General features: G+C 35.4%; 2 protein-coding genes across 2 annotated transcripts in view; both read left to right on the top strand.

Annotated features, from left to right (window-relative positions):
• Positions 1–6,041: 6,041 nt before the first annotated feature.
• On the top strand, positions 6,042–7,109 carry LOC123703104. The gene is made up of 2 exons (XM_045650989.1): positions 6,042–6,841; positions 6,936–7,109. Exons 1-2 carry the CDS (start codon positions 6,140–6,142, stop codon positions 6,948–6,950), a joined length of 717 nt encoding a protein of 238 aa, XP_045506945.1. The 5' UTR covers positions 6,042–6,139; the 3' UTR covers positions 6,951–7,109.
• A 4,560-nt stretch (positions 7,110–11,669) lies between these two features.
• LOC123703101 (laccase-4-like) overlaps positions 11,670–18,658 on the top strand; it is a 101,445-nt gene continuing 94,456 nt past the window's right edge. The window contains exon 1 of the mRNA XM_045650986.1: positions 11,670–11,690. The gene's annotated coding sequence lies outside the window, so the exon portion shown is untranslated. The remainder of the gene's footprint in view (positions 11,691–18,658) is intronic.

The following is an 18,658-nucleotide window of genomic DNA, read 5'->3' as shown; positions in this document are numbered from 1 at the left end:
ACAATAGGAGATGGACTTGGGTGTCGCCAGACCATAGAACGAGAAACGAAATTGATTTTATAATGTGTAATGAACCTAAAATTATAAATAATGTAGAAGTTCTGAATAAACTGTCCTATCCGTCAGACCATAGATTAGTACGAGCATCTCTTTCATTAAAAATACCGAAATTGAGCAGAAATACTTTCAGATCGAAACATAAGTTACCTTCAACTGACCAAGAAAAAATGTTCTACATAAAGCTACTGAAACAAAATTTAGAAAATAATATAAATCTCAATCATGATACAAAAAACATACAATATTTCTACGACAAATTAGAAAACATAATCTCAACAAGCGTTATTAAAAAACCTACAACTAATAACAGAGACAATAAAACTCACATACTAAGCGAATCAACAATAAAACTACTAAACAGGCGAACAGAATTATTAAAAACTAAAAATAAAACAAAAGAAATTAAAGAGGAACTTAAAAAATTGTTTAAATTATCAAATAAAGAAATAGCAAGAGATTACAAAAACCATAGAAGCAAAATTATAGAGAAAAACTTAGACAAATACAGAAGCATCAAACGAGCTAACAAAGAACTTACTACACATAAAGACTGGATACTTAAACTAAACAAAAAGCAAGACACAACTAAAACACGTCAGGATATTATTAACTACGCAACATCATTTTATAAAGAATTATATAAGAAACCAGAAATAATGATACAAACTACACAGAAAAAGTCCTTGAGTACGCAACATAAGGTAGATATTGTAAAAGAATTTGTTAGTGAGGACGAAGTATTAAAACATATCAAAAAACTAAAATATGACAAAAGTCCAGGCCCAGATAATATTACCAATGAAGCTTTAAAGATAGGTGCACCAGTACTCACTCCATATCTCGCACAACTTTATAACTTAGTACTTCAAACTGAAAATGTACCTAAACAATGGTACTGCTCAGAGATAGTTTTGCTCTACAAAAAAGGTGATCCATTAGATATTGCTAATTATAGACCTATTAGCCTTCTATCTAGTATTTATAAACTTTTCACATCCATACTTTTGAGTCGGTTAACACCACTAATAGATTCCCAACAACCAATTGAACAAGCAGGCTTTCGTTCAGCCTTTTCAACTATAGATCATATCCACACGTTAGACCAAGTACTAGAGAAATATAAAGAGTTCAATCACCCGCTTTATGTAGCTTTTGTTGACTACTCAAAAGCATTCGACTCCATTACTCACTGTTCAATTTGGAAAGCGCTCGAATCATGCAAAATAAGTACCACATATATAAATATTCTAAAGAACATCTACTCTCATAGTGTAAGCAGAATACGGTTAGAAAACAAAGGAGAAGAGATACAAATCGGACGAGGAGTTAGACAAGGCGACCCCTTATCGCCAAAGCTGTTCATCGCAGTATTGGAGGATGTCTTCCAGAGTATTGACTGGAAAAACAAAGGGCTGTGGATTTCAGGCCGATATCTTAGTCATCTAAGATTCGCAGATGACATAGTTCTATTTGCCAACTCAGCCAACGAACTAGAACAAATGTTACAACTGTTATCGAACTCCAGCCAGGAAGTAGGCCTACATATGAACCTTCAAAAAACTAAAATAATGACCAATTCTCGAACTAAACTAATACAAATATCCGGTAATAAAATCGAATATGTTAACAGCTACATATATCTAGGAAAGCTAGTATCATTTAACGAAAACTGTAATGAAGAAGAAGTTGATAGAAGAATTAATGGGACATGGAAAAAATTTTGGGCTCAAAAAGAAATTTTAAAAGGAGACTACCACATAGGATTGAAGAGAATAGTGATGGATACTTGTATTTTACCTAGTTTGACATACGGGAGCCAGACATGGACATATACAAAGAAAATTAAAAACAAAATTACCACATGCCAACGTTCAATGGAACGAAGTATATTAAAAATAAAAAAAATACAGAAGATTAGAAGCAAAGACATAAGAAATAAAACTAAACTAACAGATGCTCTCCGCCAAGCTCTACATCTCAAATGGCAATGGGCGGGTCACATATCGAGATATACAGATAACAGATGGACATTACTGACAACTAAATGGGCAGGACCAACAGGAAAAAGGAAAAAAGGTAAACCAAGAAAGCGATGGGCTGATGATTTAATAGAAACGGTGGGCAAAAACTGGATGAAAATTTCACAGGATAGGATTACATGGAAGAGGAGAGAGGAGGCTTTTACCCAATAAGGGGTCCGTGGAAATAAGAAAAAATTAAACTAACATTAGATACTAAAATAGATTAAGTTAAACTAACAACTAACAAAACATTTGAAATGTAAATTTTGATTTATTACACGGAATAAATGAGCTTTATTATTATTATTATGTGTATCTCACTTCCATAATACTCGGGTACCATCATAAGGAAGGTACCCGGTCCTTTGGAAGGCTTACGTGGGGACACGGATCCAACACGCAGAGGCCCTTTCGAGAACTTTACTGTGTTGTGGGACACCAGCCGCAGCCTGCCCATGACTGCACTATAGAGATACAGCCCTGGGCAGTCCGCGGCCGATGTAGGACTATTGCAAGATAGATAAGGAAACAAAATAAACTGGGCTATGGAAAGGGATGTTAATGGACCGGAATTTAGGACTATGGAAGACTATGGCACCTGCCTTTCTACTAAAATATAGCAAAAAATTGTTGGCAGGTGGTGACTCGCCCTCTCACTGTATGGGCCCCCGAAATAAGTCGCTGCAATAGTGCGACAAGGGGGCAACATATTGTGAGCAGCTAAGGGTGGAGAGGCGTCCCTGGACTTTAAACTACGATCACGCGCTCCCTGAGGGTCCAGCATCACGTGCCCACTCGCCACTTACGCTTCGCATCCACCCTTCGAGCTAAAAGCTCTCGCGACTCCACTCTGGCCGGCCGGTTAAGGCAAGCCAGAGGTGGGGGTCCTGTCCTCGTCAGGCTTCACTCCGACCGGCCGGTGAAGGCAAGCCGGAGATGAAGACAGGGGCCTCCCCCGGGAGCACTCGGTTCCCGCGGGGTCGCTACTCCCCGACACCCCGCCACAAGGTGTCCTGCGGGTTGACTGATTGCACGGGTGGAATATCTATTGTCACATAGACAATAGATATTCCAACCGTGGGCGATGGGGTCGTCACATCCCTACGCCCTTATTATTATTATTATTATAGTATATAATACTATATCATTTAAAACGTGACTTGGAAAAAAAATATTCAAATAAATCAACACAAAATAATTTTTTAAACAATCGTAAAAGTTACGAAAAGCTCAATTATACGTCAAAATGACGTACAACATCCTCTTTACTACAAAATGGTGGAATTTACCGGGATGAGCCAACTATGTACTGCTAGGTCTCGATGGCTAATGAGTTGTTTCTGGATTTCGAAGCGATTCGATGGTAAATATAGAAAAGACAAAGTTATTTCGCCGCGGTGTACATTAAATTTACGTAGATTGGACTTCTAGGGTTAAATGCATAAACACCTAAATGTTGTTTTGTTTTTATTATATCTAATAACGATAAAAAATCCGTTGATTTTATTCGTTTTTCAAACTACGTGCATGGTTGTTCCACTAAAAGGCCTCAATTGAGTCATAAAGTACACAAATTTCAAGCATAATAAGTCGCATCATTTCTATAAAACCTAAACTGGCAATAATATAAGTCGTGTTATGCGACTATGAACATAGTGCATTAGGGCATAAGTCGTTATATTGCAAAGAGCAAAAAAAAATTATGTGAATACATTGAGTTATTCCATGAAGTATTCGTTCATAAGGCCACAACTACAAAAAAACACGAAAAAAGTATATTTATGGGGTTGTTACAATATCTGTTCATATGTAAAAATAAAATCTAACATAATATCTTACCCATAAAAGCTTAAAAATTTGAAGTTATAAAGATTTAGTGTTGATATATAGTTTTTTGTCTCTCCTGAAAAGTGCTGTTTTTGAGTTATTCCCTTATTCACTGGAGGCACAGATTCAATTGCATCGATTCAAGCAAGTCTGAGCAGTCAATGTGGTTATTCCATAATGCGTGAAGCAACATTAGATCACTTCGTTTACGTCGTATTTCTAGCGGCTCTATTTCGTAGCGGACACAAGCTTCATCATAGTTGTCAAAATAAGTAAAGTTTTTAAAACTTAAAAACCTGAGAAACCTTTTTTTGTATTGATTCTATTCTATCTATGTATACGGCGTAGCTGGGAGACCAAATACTCGACGCGTAGTCGAGTATGCTTCGAATATAGGCCGAATATAGTGATTTTATACAATTTATGCTATTAAAATCTTTACATGATCGCTTTATGAAACCAAGTTGTTTATATGCTTTATTTACAATGATATCAATATGTTCCGACATAATCAATTTTGAATCCAGCGATACGCCTAGATCACGTACACAGTTCACTTCTTTTATCAAAACATCGTTTATTTTATATTCAAAGTGTATTGGATATTTTTTTCTACTAAAAGTGATTTTTTGGCATTTATTAACATTTACACTTATACGATTCTTAATATAATATGCTGCTAGTCTATCTAAGTCACTTTGAATTAGGCGGCAGTGTTCGACGGATTCAATTCCGTAGTAAATTTTTTTATCATCAGCGTACATTAAGTAGCGTACGTGTTGTATGCAGGTAAATATATCAAATAAGTAGGCATTGTACAGCAATGGCCCGAGAATAGATCCTTGGGGTACCCCAGATACTATGCCCACAAAGTCACTCTTAGCAGAACCCAAAACTACCGCCTGTGTTCTGTTTACTATGTAAGAACAAATCCATCTGTGTAGGTCACCTCTTATACCAAGTGCGTAAAGTTTATTTTGAAGAATAATGTGATCGACACGATCGAAAGCTTTTTCAAAGTCCGTGTAGATTACGTCTACTTGCCGTCCATTGTTCATTTCATCAAAAGTATAATTGATTAAAACGGATAGGTTAGTGACAGTGGAACGTTTTTTCATAAAGCCATGCTGTTGAGGTGGTATAAATTTATAGACAAGTGGTGAGATGCGTTTATGAATAACGATCTCGAAAATTTTACTAAACGAATTCAGGATAGATATTGGCCTATAGTTTACAATCTGGTTTCTTGGTCCACTCTTATGTATTGGAACTATAAGTGCCTCTTTCCACTTGGCAGGAAACTCTCCATAACGGTTGACTGACAAATTAAAAATAATAGACAAGGGAAAGCTTAAAGAATCAGCACATTTTTTTAAGAACACTGGGGGTATTCCATCACTACCAGCGCCTTTATTTGTTTTGAGACTTTTTAAAATATGTTTAATTTCAATTGCATCTATTTTAATTTGAGAAATCAATTCATTGTTCAAGCAAGACGATGGAAGGAGGTAATTTTCATATGAGTTAGCAGGGCTTTTAAAAACGCTTTCGAAATGCTGGCTAAAAGCAGAACATACTTCAGTCGCGTCGTTGTAGCTGCTATTCATATAGGTCATAGTATTGGGGTAACCTTTATTATTCTGTCTAAGTGATTTTATGTGCGTCCAGAAGCTTTTTGGGTCTTTACGTATAAACTCTTGAATGCGATCTACATAATGTTTGTAGCATTTCTTTTGCAACATTTTTTGCCTAGAACGAAGCAAACAAAATTCATCAAAATCTAAAGGGTTCCCGTACTGTTTCCATTTTTTGTGAGCCTTTAGTTTATCCCGCACAACATGAATAAGTGGCTTACTGTACCAGTTAGGGAATTTAAGTGCTGTTTTTCCCTTGGTCTTAGGTGTAAAAAGGGTGATTTGAGCATAAAGTCTCTGATAAAATACATCTACTATTTCGTTTATATTATTACCAACCAAAATTGTAGACCAGCTCAACAAACAATTCATTCTGTATATCCGTCGGTAGATAACCTTAATGAATCTTCGGTATTTGATCAAGATAGTCTTAAAAGTACGAATTCAAATAACATGATGTTGATTCAAGTAAGGGCGAGTACATCTGATTATAAGAATGATCACATTGAAAACCGTAATTTAACAGACAGAGACCATACTACAGGCTTGTTAATTGTACCCCATTTTGATGAAAGTGTTAATATTTCTGATACTACTATGAATGAAGATATAGTTAACTCGAACCGAATTATGGTCGCAGATAAGAATGGGAATGTTTATATACCAGATGACCGACAAATAAGAAATAATGAAAACATACAGCAGATCGTTACAGCAGTCCCTTCAAAATCTAACACAAGAAAGAAAGTTAAAAACGTAACTAAATGGAAAAGAGTTGCGGCTAAAATTGCAAGACTAAAAGGTTCTCCCTATCATTCAACTGTAGCAAAAAAAAACCCTGAAATAGACGGTCGTGAAATGAAACCTCCATGTAAGTGTAAATCTAAATGTTACGAAAAAGTGCCTAATGAAACAAGAATACAAATATTTGATGAATTTTGGAAAAAATGCAGCAGTTGGGATCAACGTCGCCAGTTTATAGCCTCTAACGTCACAAAAAAACAAAAACACACAATGAGAACGACTGGGAACTTAGATACTGACCGAAGGAAGTTTACATACGAATATAGACTTATTGTAAATTCTAAGAGCGAAAAAATATGCCGGAATATGTTTCTTCACACGCTATCTATAGGAGAAAAGTTTGTTAAGGTGAGTTTGGAGAAACAGCTCGATGGAGGGTTGGTAGCTCCAGATCAGAGGGGAAAGCATATTCCTGGTAATAAAACTTCAGATGTGGTAGTGCAATCAGTGATGGATCATATTAACTCATATCCATGTTATGAGAGTCATTATTCACGACAAAAGAGCGGACGCAAATTTTTGGGACCGGACTTGAATATCCCTACTATGTATAAACAGTATAGAGAAAGAATGGAATCTACAGAGATCGCTCCAAATTTGGTAGCCAAAGAATGGTTGTATCGAAACATTTTCAACACCAAATTCAATTTAAGCTTCAAACTACCGTCGATCGACACATGTGATGATTGCGATGCATTTGAGAGAAAACTGTTAGATGTTGTGGATGAAGAGCTGAAACAAAAGATAGAAAAAGAAAAGGACATTCATGTTAAAACTGCTGAAGAAAGATATAACTTGAAGAGAAATGACAAAAAGGAAGCAGAATCAAGTTCAGGCGAAAAAAAAGTATTGATGTTTGATTTGCAGAAGTGTTTGGCTACACCGAATTTAACTAATAGTAAATCTTTTTATCTACGAAAGCTTTGGACACTAAATTTGACAATATTTGATTCTACAGCTAATAGAGCTGCAAACATGTTATGGTCTGAAAATATAGGTGGCAGAGGAGGAAACGAGATAGCGTCTTGCCTCATTCGATGGGTTGAAGAAAATTATGAAAATCTTACTAACGTGAGGGAATTAACTCTGTGGTCTGATAACTGTGCGGGCCAAAACCGTAATTTGATGGTCGTGATGGCTTACATGTGGATATTGCACAAACATCCCCAGCTGAAAATAATAAACCACAAATTTATGCTGAAGGGTCATACACACATGGAAGTCGATCAAATTCACTCACAAATCGAAAAAAAGAAAAAACAATTGAAAACAATGCAGATTGCGATACCTCGAGACTGGTCTCAGTTTATTCGAACTTGTGGAGGAAGGAGAACTTTCAACGTCTATGATATGCAGCTTCATAATTTTAAAGACGTTACATCTTTATATAAGAAAAATGGTCCTTTTGTTTTCAGAAAGAAGAATAAAGATGGTAAAGATTTCAAAATTTCAGAATGTGTTTGGCTTCAAGTCAAACAAGACCAGCCCGGAAAGTTATTTTACAAACATAAATTTGAAGAAGATTTTACGGAAATATCTTTGATCAGAAATGCTTCCAAGCAAATTCAGTTCCCTGAAAATTTACCTGTTGTTAGTCAAACTGAAAAGCCAATATCAACGGCGAAATACAACGATTTAATGAGTCTTTTACAGTGGATTCCACAGGAATTCCACAACTATTATAAACAATTAAAGCATTCAGAGTGTCAGGCAGATTTTCCTGAAGAAGATTAAATTTGTTTAAGTTTTTTTATTTTATTTTGTTAATTACGACCTTATGTACTTAATAATAAATTCATTTAAATGCCTCATAAATAGATACATGATAAGATCGGACGTAACTAAATTTCTATTTTTAGCCAATCATAACGTTACATCTTTTATTAGAGCTTAAAATACGAATAGAATTTACTAAAAAATTGCAGGCATAAAGTTGTATCAGTAAATATAATAATTAAAAGCATTCGTCGTTTAATAACTGTGTACAAGCATAAGGTTGGATGTCGCTGAAAAAATGTTTTTGAAAAATAAAATATTTTTATTTTACTGTGATTGGTTTTATTACTATACTGATACAAACTTAGATAACTTATCTAAAATATTATACTATTTTTGTTAGCCTACTCGATAATAAACAAAAGTTATGACACGATTGTGTCAATACTTTTCTTTTGGCTCTCCTCTAAACTTGTAAAATTCCACATCAGACCTAATGCGTCTCAGGTCGAGAGTTATCCTTTGTTTTTAGCTATTACCCTTGAGGAAACAACAAAGTTATTTAAAAACTAGCTTCCGCCCGCGACTCCGTCCGCGCGGAAAAATTAAGATTTATTTTTTTCTACGTATTTAATGCCCAGGATACGTATAAAAAGTATCCTATTTTATGCCCAGGATAATAAGGCATAATTATACCAAGTTTCATCGAAATCGAACCATTAGTTTTCACGTGATGCCTGAACATACAGACAGACAGACAGACAGACAAAAATTTTTTTAATCACATATTTGGGTTTGGTATCGATCCAGTTACACCCCCTGCTATTTATTTTTTCAATATTTTCAATGTACAGAATTGACCCTTCTACAGATTTATTATATGTATAGATTTTATGCCCAGGATAATAAGGCATAATTATACCAAGTTTCATCGAAATCGAACCATTAGTTTTCACGTGATGCCTGAACATACAGACAGACAGACAGACAGACAGACAAAAATTTTTTTAATCACATATTTGGGTTTGGTATCGATCCAGTTACACCCCCTGCTATTTATTTTTTCAATATTTTCAATGTACAGAATTGACCCTTCTACAGATTTATTATATATGTATAGATTCTTCACACACATTTATAGGTCCTAACTCCTAAAATAAGGGGTTTTTTCATAATATCCCCTCTCAGGGTATACTACACAAGTGACAAGGTGCGTCAACGTAGCCCTGTACGGGTTAGGTACTATTTCTAGTTGCCTGCCCTAATATGTAGTTTTTCATAATGCAGATTTATGCATCGTAGGTACGGTAACATAATGAAATTGACGAATTTCTTATTTAATTTGTGTATAATACTAGTTTATGTTATTTATCTGTTTAAAACATGTGTCTTGTTTTATCATGGATAATCAGTAGATTTAATTTCGTTGCCATCCGCGTTTTATTTTAGAACACAAAGAAAATATTTATCCCTCAGAACAGATAAGACGTAATAATGTGTAAAGAGAGTGGATTAGCATTATCAAGATTTTTTTTGGTTGCAGAACATAAAAATATGTTACAATATTTACTACGTTATGTATGAAACAATCTAGTAGATATTTCATAGAACCTTATCTGGGCTAATCAGGTAATTTACTTAGCCAGTAAACGATGAACGTAAACAGGAACATAATTCTTTTTGAAAATGAAAAATTTTCAGCGGAGTAATGTGGTCGAGTATGATCTTTTTCGCAGTAGGATTATTATTTATCTATTTACTTATTCTGTACCTGGATAAAAAAGATTTGTGTCATTTTACAGAGACACTATAATTTTAATTGCAATATTAAATTTCATTGATAACTCTGCAGTGGATGGAAAATAAATAGTTGCGTGTAATAAGGCTGTTATGTTAGCTCAAAACTGTACCGCTTGTAAATCGTAATACAAAACAATTAGGTAATTATTGTTATCATACAATTTTTAAACTATTTTGTATGAAATGCAAGGAACATTTTGCATAAAAATAAATTGGGTATTAATTATAAATACTGAATAATATGAACAAATTACAAGGATTCCATTCAGATTACATAATACCTTTCAATACTTGAAAATAATTTCGTAGACGTAGGTCTAAAACATTAATCTTGGATCCGAAGGGAAGGCTTTACGTTTTTTAGGCATCTCTAGTCTGTCTTGATTTAGTACTGTTATATCTGCTAAGGATAGGGCTTATAAGTAGTTACCCTGACAGTCTTGGGTTTGACTTTTTATTTATTCAGGGAAATATGGTACCAAGGATGTTTGAATTGAATGCGTGCAACTATTTTAACACCATTTTGTGACAACATAATATTAATATATCTCCTAAAAATGAGAAACGATTTAGTATTTTAGGTGTAGAAATTAGAATTAAATCTTCTTCGTCTTGTCTTTCTAGCTATTCTTTCTTCAAATTAACGTTTAAAATATCTAATTTTTAAATAACTTTTAACTCAATAGATTTTCAGATAGTCCGTAAATAGCGCTAATTAGTGGTAATGAATAGGTCATTTAAAACAAGAAATACGCCACTGCATTACAGTTAGTGGTCGCCATTATAAACATAAAGCTCCAACATGGCTCCAACGATTCTCACTTACCTTTCTGCTATTTATTCAACAAACAATACTTCATACCTAGGTACTATCTAAACAAAACTTTGACTTAGACTTAGACTTAGACTTAGACTGCGATCTACTGCGTGTTTTTTGTAATGATTATGCTGTGAATTAGCTTCTATAATTATATGCCGATCCGTTGCTAGTTCAGTAAGTCCCTTTAATAATAATTCATTGGTCAAGTTTCACAGCTGTAAGTAATCAATAGGAAAGCGCATTAGGTAAAGTTTAGTTGCAAGTATGTGTGTAGTGTATTTATGTGTTGAAACACACTTGTCGTTTTCCACCGTCTGTGTACTTGAATCTTTAAAACTACGCAACAGATTTTGATTCGGTTTTTTTATAGATACCTAGAGAGTTAGGGACTAGAGTGATTCTCAAGGAAGGTTTTACCTACCTATATAATTTATAAGGTTTAAGACAAAGCGGGCGAAGCCGCGGGCGAAAGCTCGTATTATTATTTATTCATACTCGACTACCATATGTGCATTTTTGAAAGACTGTCTGTTTATTCAATTTAAATTTAACAGCTTGTTACCATTACCTAATTAAAGAGACAGACACATAGATGTTATAAAATTTGATCTCTAACAGGAGGTAATAAATCGTGAATTCGAGTAAAATCATGTTCAAGTTCTTCAATGCGGACGTTAATTGCCCCGATTAAAACATTAAAACTTAAAACTTTAAAAGGTTGCAAATTAGTACTACATTTACTGGGTTAACTTTATAAAATGAGGTAAAATGTAAGAGCGAAAAGCCAATGTTAGTTTACATACAACGGGGTTTAATTTAACCAAGAACACTTATCACCATGTAAATTCAAGATGTCGATAATGTTATACGATTAGATAATAAGAGATTCGAGATATTCTGATACTAGTTGTTTCCTATTTAACAAAACAAACACACACAAGTAGAGTATAGTGTTAGAAGTACATGTGAAAATTATAGTGAACTTGCTTTTTTCAGTTGATGATAGAGGTAAGTTTTTATCTATATTTTTGTTTTTAATTAAAGATTGATAATTAAGCATAGACAAGGCAGTATTTATAGGTACATCTTAATTACACGACTATATTACTTACTATTTTAATGATCTTTTTTCAATCAAGTAGGTAAGTAGTTTTAGTTTTCTTAATACACCTAATAATTATTTCAATTACAAGTTTGAACATTATTTCCTGTGAAGATAACAAAAAAATGTTGTGTGGTTTTATGAAACCACGGTAAAAGTGAAACTTAGGCACAAAATTATCGTATTTGTACGATATTTATTATCGTACGGTTCGACCGATGCATTTTGGTCTACTCGAAGGAGCGGTCTACTTGGTCTACTCGGTAATAGGTATGGTCTACTCGAAGGAGCGGTCTAATTGGTCTACTCGGTAATAGGTTTGGTCTACTCGAATGTGCGATCTACTTGTTCTACTCGGTAATAGGTTTGGTCTACTCGAAGGTGCTGTCTACTTGGTCTACTCGGTAATAGGTTTGGTCTACTCGAATGTGCGATCTACTTGTTCTACTCGGTAATAGGTTTGGTCTACTCGAAGGTGCGGTCTACTTGGTCTACTTGGTAATCTAGGTTTGGTCTACTCGGTAATCTAGGTGCGGTCTACTTGGTCTACTCGGTAATAGGTATGGTCTACTCGAAGGAGCGGTCTACTTGGTCTACTCGGTAATAGGTTTGGTCTACTCGAATGTGCGGTCTACTTGTTCTACTCGGAAATTGATGTAGTCTACTCGGAAATTGGTGTGGTCTACTTGGTCTACTCGGTGAAGGTACGGTCTACTCGGTGAAGGTGCGGTCTACTTGGTCTTCTCTGTGAAGGTGCAGTCTACTTGGTCTACTCGGAAATTGATGTGGTCTACTTGGTCTATTCGATAATAGGATTGGTCTACTTGGTCTACTCGGTAATAGGATTAGTCTACTCGAAGGTGTGGTCTACTTGGTCGACTCGGTAATAGGTATGGTCTACTTGGACTAATCGGTGAAGGTGCGGTCTACTTGGTCTACTCGGTAATAGGTTTGGTCTACTCGAAGGTGCGGTCTACTTGGTCTACTCGGTAATAGGTATGGTCTACTCGAAGGTGCGGTCTAATTGGTCTACTCGGTAATAGGTTTGGTTTACTCGAAGGAGCGGTCTACTTCGTCTACTCGGTAATAGGTTTGGTCTACTCGAAGGTGCAGTCTACTTGGTCTACTCGGTAATAGGTATGGTCTACCTACTCGGCCTACTCGGTGAAGGTGAGGTCATGGCGACATATCCAAGGGTGTGGTTTTATGAAACCCCGGTAAAATGAAATTGTTCGAACGGTTCGGAACACTGCTTTGTGTAGCGCATGTCGCGTGCCGAGTAGGTAATACCTACTCGGTTGCCGCGATACACGCGACATGCGCTACACAGACCATGTCATTATCATCGTCTAATTGGTCTACTCGGTAATAGGTTTGGTCTCCTCGAATGTACGGTCTACTTGGTCTACTCGGTAATAGGTTTGGTCTACTCGAATGTGCGGTCTACTTGGTCTACTCGGAAATTGATGTAGACTACTCGGAAATTGGTGTGGTCTACTTGGTCTTCTCTGTGAAGGTGCGGTCTACTTGTTCTACTCGGAATTTGGTGTGGTATACTTGGTCTACTCGGAATTTGGTGTGGTATACTTGGTCTACTCGGTGAAGGTGCGGTCTACTTGGTCTACTCGGAAATTGATGTGGTCTATTGGTGTGGTATACTTGGTCTACTCGGTGAAGGTGCGGTCTACTTGGTCTACTCGGAAATTGATGTGGTCTACTTGGTCTATTCGATAATAGGATTGGTCTACTTGGACTAATCGGTGAAAGTGCGGTCTACTTGGTCTACTCGGTAATAGGTTTGGTCTACTCGAAGGTGCGGTCTACTTGGTCTACTCGGAAATTGATGTAGTCTACTCGGAAATTGGTGTGGTCTACTTGGTCTACTCGGTGAAGGTACGGTCTACTTGGTCTACTCGGTGAAGGTGCGGTCTACTTGGTCTTCTCTGTGAAGGTGCAGTCTACTTGGTCTACTCGGAAATTGATGTGGTCTACTTGGTCTATTCGATAATAGGATTGGTCTACTTGGTCTACTCGGTAATAGGATTAGTCTACTCGAAGGTGTGGTCTACTTGGTCGACTCGGTAATAGGTATGGTCTACTTGGACTAATCGGTGAAGGTGCGGTCTACTTGGTCTACTCGGTAATAGGTTTGGTCTACTCGAAGGTGCGGTCTACTTGGTCTACTCGGTAATAGGTATGGTCTACTCGAAGGTGCGGTCTAATTGGTCTACTCGGTAATAGGTTTGGTTTACTCGAAGGAGCGGTCTACTTCGTCTACTCGGTAATAGGTTTGGTCTACTCGAAGGTGCAGTCTACTTGGTCTACTCGGTAATAGGTATGGTCTACCTACTCGGCCTACTCGGTGAAGGTGAGGTCATGGCGACATATCCAAGGGTGTGGTTTTATGAAACCCCGGTAAAATGAAATTGTTCGAACGGTTCGGAACACTGCTTTGTGTAGCGCATGTCGCGTGCCGAGTAGGTAATACCTACTCGGTTGCCGCGATACACGCGACATGCGCTACACAGACCAAAAAGTTTGAGGCGATGTAATAAAAGTTTCACTTTAAAATGTTAAAATGGCAATAAAAAATAAAAAAAAAACTAATAAATGCTTGACTAATATAATCGCTAAACCATTTTTCATTCACTTATAATAATTATACAGTTTGGAAATTTTCGATGGGCCCTGGAGGGAAAATTGAAATACTGAAGATAGCGAATTTTGTTGAAAGGAAACATATGTGTTTTATTCGTAAATATGCATTGCAAGAATTTTCTAAGACAATAAAAATAAGACAATTGAACAAATCTCAAAGTTTTCTATATCGAAATTATATACCTACATTAGACGTAAAAGTAAAATCGTGTCTAATATAAGTAGGGGAAGTCCTCCCGCGCTTATCAGATTCAGAAGGTTATAATATATAAACGAAAAAATTGACTATTTTCTCAAACCTAACATCTTACTATGTTCTCGTCAATTCTGGTATATTATGAGCTATAAAGCATATATATTTATAAATAAATAAATAAATAAATATTATAGGACATTATTACACAAATCGACCTAGTCCCACAGTAAGCTCAATTAAGGCTTGTGTTGTAGGTACTAGGCGACGATAAATATAATATTTAATAAATACATATATAGATAATAACACCCAGACCCAAGAACAAATATGTAATTGAGTTCATCACACAAATATTTGCCCTGACCGGGGATCGAACCCGGGACCGTCGGCTCAGTAAGCAGTTACTTTACCACTGCGCCAACCGCGTCGTCAAAATATTTCATTAACATAAATTAAGAAATGCTAAAGACGTCTTGTATGTAGAAAGTTCTCGACGATTTTATAAAACAATCTTCCGAAGTGATTTCAAATAACAGTTATGTATTTTTAGATTTTAAATACCATGTACCTACTTACTTTTAAATAGGTTCTATTACGATATATATTTTTGTGTTCGGATTATAATATCAAGGAGACATGGATGAGCTAGGATGAATTTTGTGTATTTAAAATATTATATTTTTATCCTAATACCTACTTTTCAATATATAAAAATAATGAAATTGGAGTGTTTGTTTTTAATATTGAAATAACCGATTTATACTAAATGCATTTTATATTATATAAATTAATGTAATGTACAACTTTAGTCCGTCTGTCTGTAAATCCATGGACCAATCTGGACCAATATAGGTACTCTAGGTACATAATAATATAAACTTTTCAATATTGTTTTCCAAATGACTGATTTTATTGCATTAAATATTATTAGCAGTAGCTACCTAAATACCTAATCTATTAATTGAAAATAGGCTTTTTCTTCGAAAGGCTGTCCGCTCTGTGTGTATCCGCCTAATAAATGTAAATTTTAAATTAATAAAATTATAGATAATTATTTCACTTGAAGAGTCATGTTGTTGAGGTCTTGTCATAAGTCATATACCATCTAGGAACCTAGGTTGTAGTTGTCACTTGTCAACTCCGCTGCCCCCAAGATTTGCATATCTAATCTGTGCTCTTGAATTTAAGATATTTTTTATCAATTGACATTGGTGATAATGACTCTGTTTGAGATGAAGCCTCTTACAATAGTTTGTTTTATCTGATATAAGTACCTAACACTTAAAATAACCGAAAGTTTCATAATATTTGTGACATCCAAATAAATAATAGGTATGACTATGAGTCATGAGTTTATTAATTTTAACTTTGAAGGTAGCACGACAATAACATAAGGGTTAAAATCCAATCGAAATTAATTTTATTAGTTACTAGCGATCCGCCCCGGCTTCGCCCGTGGTACATGTTTACATTTTCTCTACATAAGAACCATCCTCGAACTTCAAGGAATATTATAAAAAAAGAATTAACGAAATCGGTTAAGCCGTTCTCAAGTTATGCGCTTTTGGATTCATTTTTATATAAAAACGCTACCAAGTTAAAAGAAGTTAAATAAATAAAACGTAATTATACCAATCGCTACATTTCTCTATTTCCGAACGAAATAAATTAAATGTCCTCGAACAAATGAGATAAAGGTTCTATATTCATGGAGTAATTAACCTTGAGTTAAAAGATAATAGAGAATCTGTAGTAGTATAAAAGAAATTCCTATATTTATCGCGTCTGTATGTTCGTGATAAACTCAAGAACTAGTGAACGGATTTTGATATGGTTTTAAATGTTATAGAGCTTCTTTATTAATGCAATCTAACATTTTGAAATTATATTTTGGCAGATTTTTTTTCTTTTGGAACAAAGGAACAAGGCATAAGCATGCCTAGCATGCAGCTTGCAAAATCAAATTTAAAATTAAGTAAATAACTTTTTTATACGAAAAATACGTCTTTGAAAATCTTTAATAGAAGTATTATAATAATAATAATAATAAAGCCTTTATTTCCGAAAAAAAAGTTGACATATATAAACATAAAATTACTTAAAACTAAAAACGAAATTTCACTATAAAATATCTCTAATTTCGGTATGCCTTACGGCAAAGGCCTCCTCCAACTCTTTCCATTGTGCTCTGTCTGCTGCCACTCTTGTCCAAAAGAGCCCTGCGGTCATTTTTAATTCGTCCTCCCATCTCCTAGCTTTGCGGCCCCGGCTCCTTACTCCATCCCTAGGGTACCAGACAGTGACCTGTTTGCTCCATTTTTCTTTTTTGCAGCGGAGCATATGTCCAGTCCATCTCCATTTTAATTGGTCTATGCTTTTAAGGATGTCTGTTAATTTTGTTTTACGTCTAATGTCTGTACTCTTAACTTTGTCTTTTAGTTTCAGACCCAGCATGCTCCTTTCCATACCTCTTTGACAACTTGCTAGTTTATCCCTATGGCGTTTAGTTAGAGCCCAGGTTTCGCAGCCGTATGTTATACAGGGTAGGATGCAGGTATCAAATGTTTTCTTCTTGATCTTAATTCCCAGAGACTTGCTTTTCATGATTTCTTTCATGGCCCAGTATTTCTTCCATCCTGTTGCAATTCTTTTGTCTATTTCTTTGGACATTTGATCATAAGGTGATATAATCTGGCCGAGATACACATATTCCTCTACATATTCAAGTTTTTGTCCATTGATGGTTATGTCTATGGGTGTTGAATTCGTCATTACTTTAGTTTTACTAGAGTTCATTTCTAGACCCACTTCCCTGCCTCTGTCTGCTAAAGTTTGTATCATAGATTCCAGTAGTAGCGGGTCTTCTTCTAATAACACCAAGTCATCAGCAAATCTGAGATTATTCAGTCTTGATCCATTTATGTTAAGTCCCACATGCTCCCATTCTAGTTTCCTGAACATTTGTTCTAGCACTGCTGTAAACAGCTTTGGTGAGAGTGGATCACCCTGTCTGACACCCCTTTCAATTGGAAAAACATCTCCCATTGATTCCAGTCGGACACTAGCTTTACTTTCCTTGTATATGTTTTTGATGATGTCTATGTATAAATTTTGAATTCCCTGCTCTTTTAAGCTTTGCCATACGGATTCGTGTTTGAGACTATCGAAAGCTTTAGAGTAATCTATGAATGCCAGATAAATAGTTTTATTGTATTCATTGTATTTTTGGATAAGCTGTTTAATTGTATGTATTTGATCAATTGTACTGAATCCTTTTCTGAAACCAGCCTGTTCTATCGGTTGGTTTTCGTCTAGTTGGTTTGACACTCTGTCCAGGATAACTTTTGCGAAAACTTTATATACATTCGAAATTAGAGATATTGGCCTGTAATTCCCAATATCGTCCTTTGCACCTTTCTTGTACAAAAGTATTATGTGCGATTCTGCCCAATTGCTTGGAATACTGCTTGTATATAAAACCTCATTAAAGATCCTGGTAAGTATTGGGGCTAGTTCTGTGAATGTCCCTTTCATCAGTTCATTTGTAATTTTGTCAGGACCAGGCGATTTTTCCATCTTTTGACTTTTAATAGCTTTCTCTACTTCCGATTGTAATATTTCTGGTATATCTTCATTAGCTTCCGTCATGTATTGTTGTATTTGAACATGTCTCCTTTCATTTGTCTGTGTGTTACCCTGATTTGAATATAATGAACGATAATAGTTTGTCGCTATATTCTTGATTTTACTACGAGATGTTACTTGCAGTTCTTTGTCTCTTAGCTTTGGTATCCATTCTCTTCCTTTTTCTCTAAGTTCTTTAAGTGCTTTTTTTGTGCCTCCCGTTTTGATAATATAATTTTCCAGGGTTTTGTGACGTCTATTATTTCTATCTTTCCTCATATTTTCGCGGATCTGTTTGCTAAGATTGGAGATTTCTTTTTGGTTTTCTTTCTTATTAAGTATCAGTTCCTTTCTGTCTTGAATTAGTTTTAAAGTTGTTTCACTTAAATAGGTTTC

Source organism: Colias croceus, chromosome 25 (genome assembly GCF_905220415.1).
Source record: "Colias croceus chromosome 25, ilColCroc2.1".
In the NCBI taxonomy this organism is placed as follows: Eukaryota; Metazoa; Arthropoda; class Insecta; order Lepidoptera; family Pieridae; genus Colias; species Colias croceus.
The sequence above is the reverse complement of the archived record's forward strand: the minus strand, read 5'-3'. Positions and strand labels throughout refer to the sequence as shown.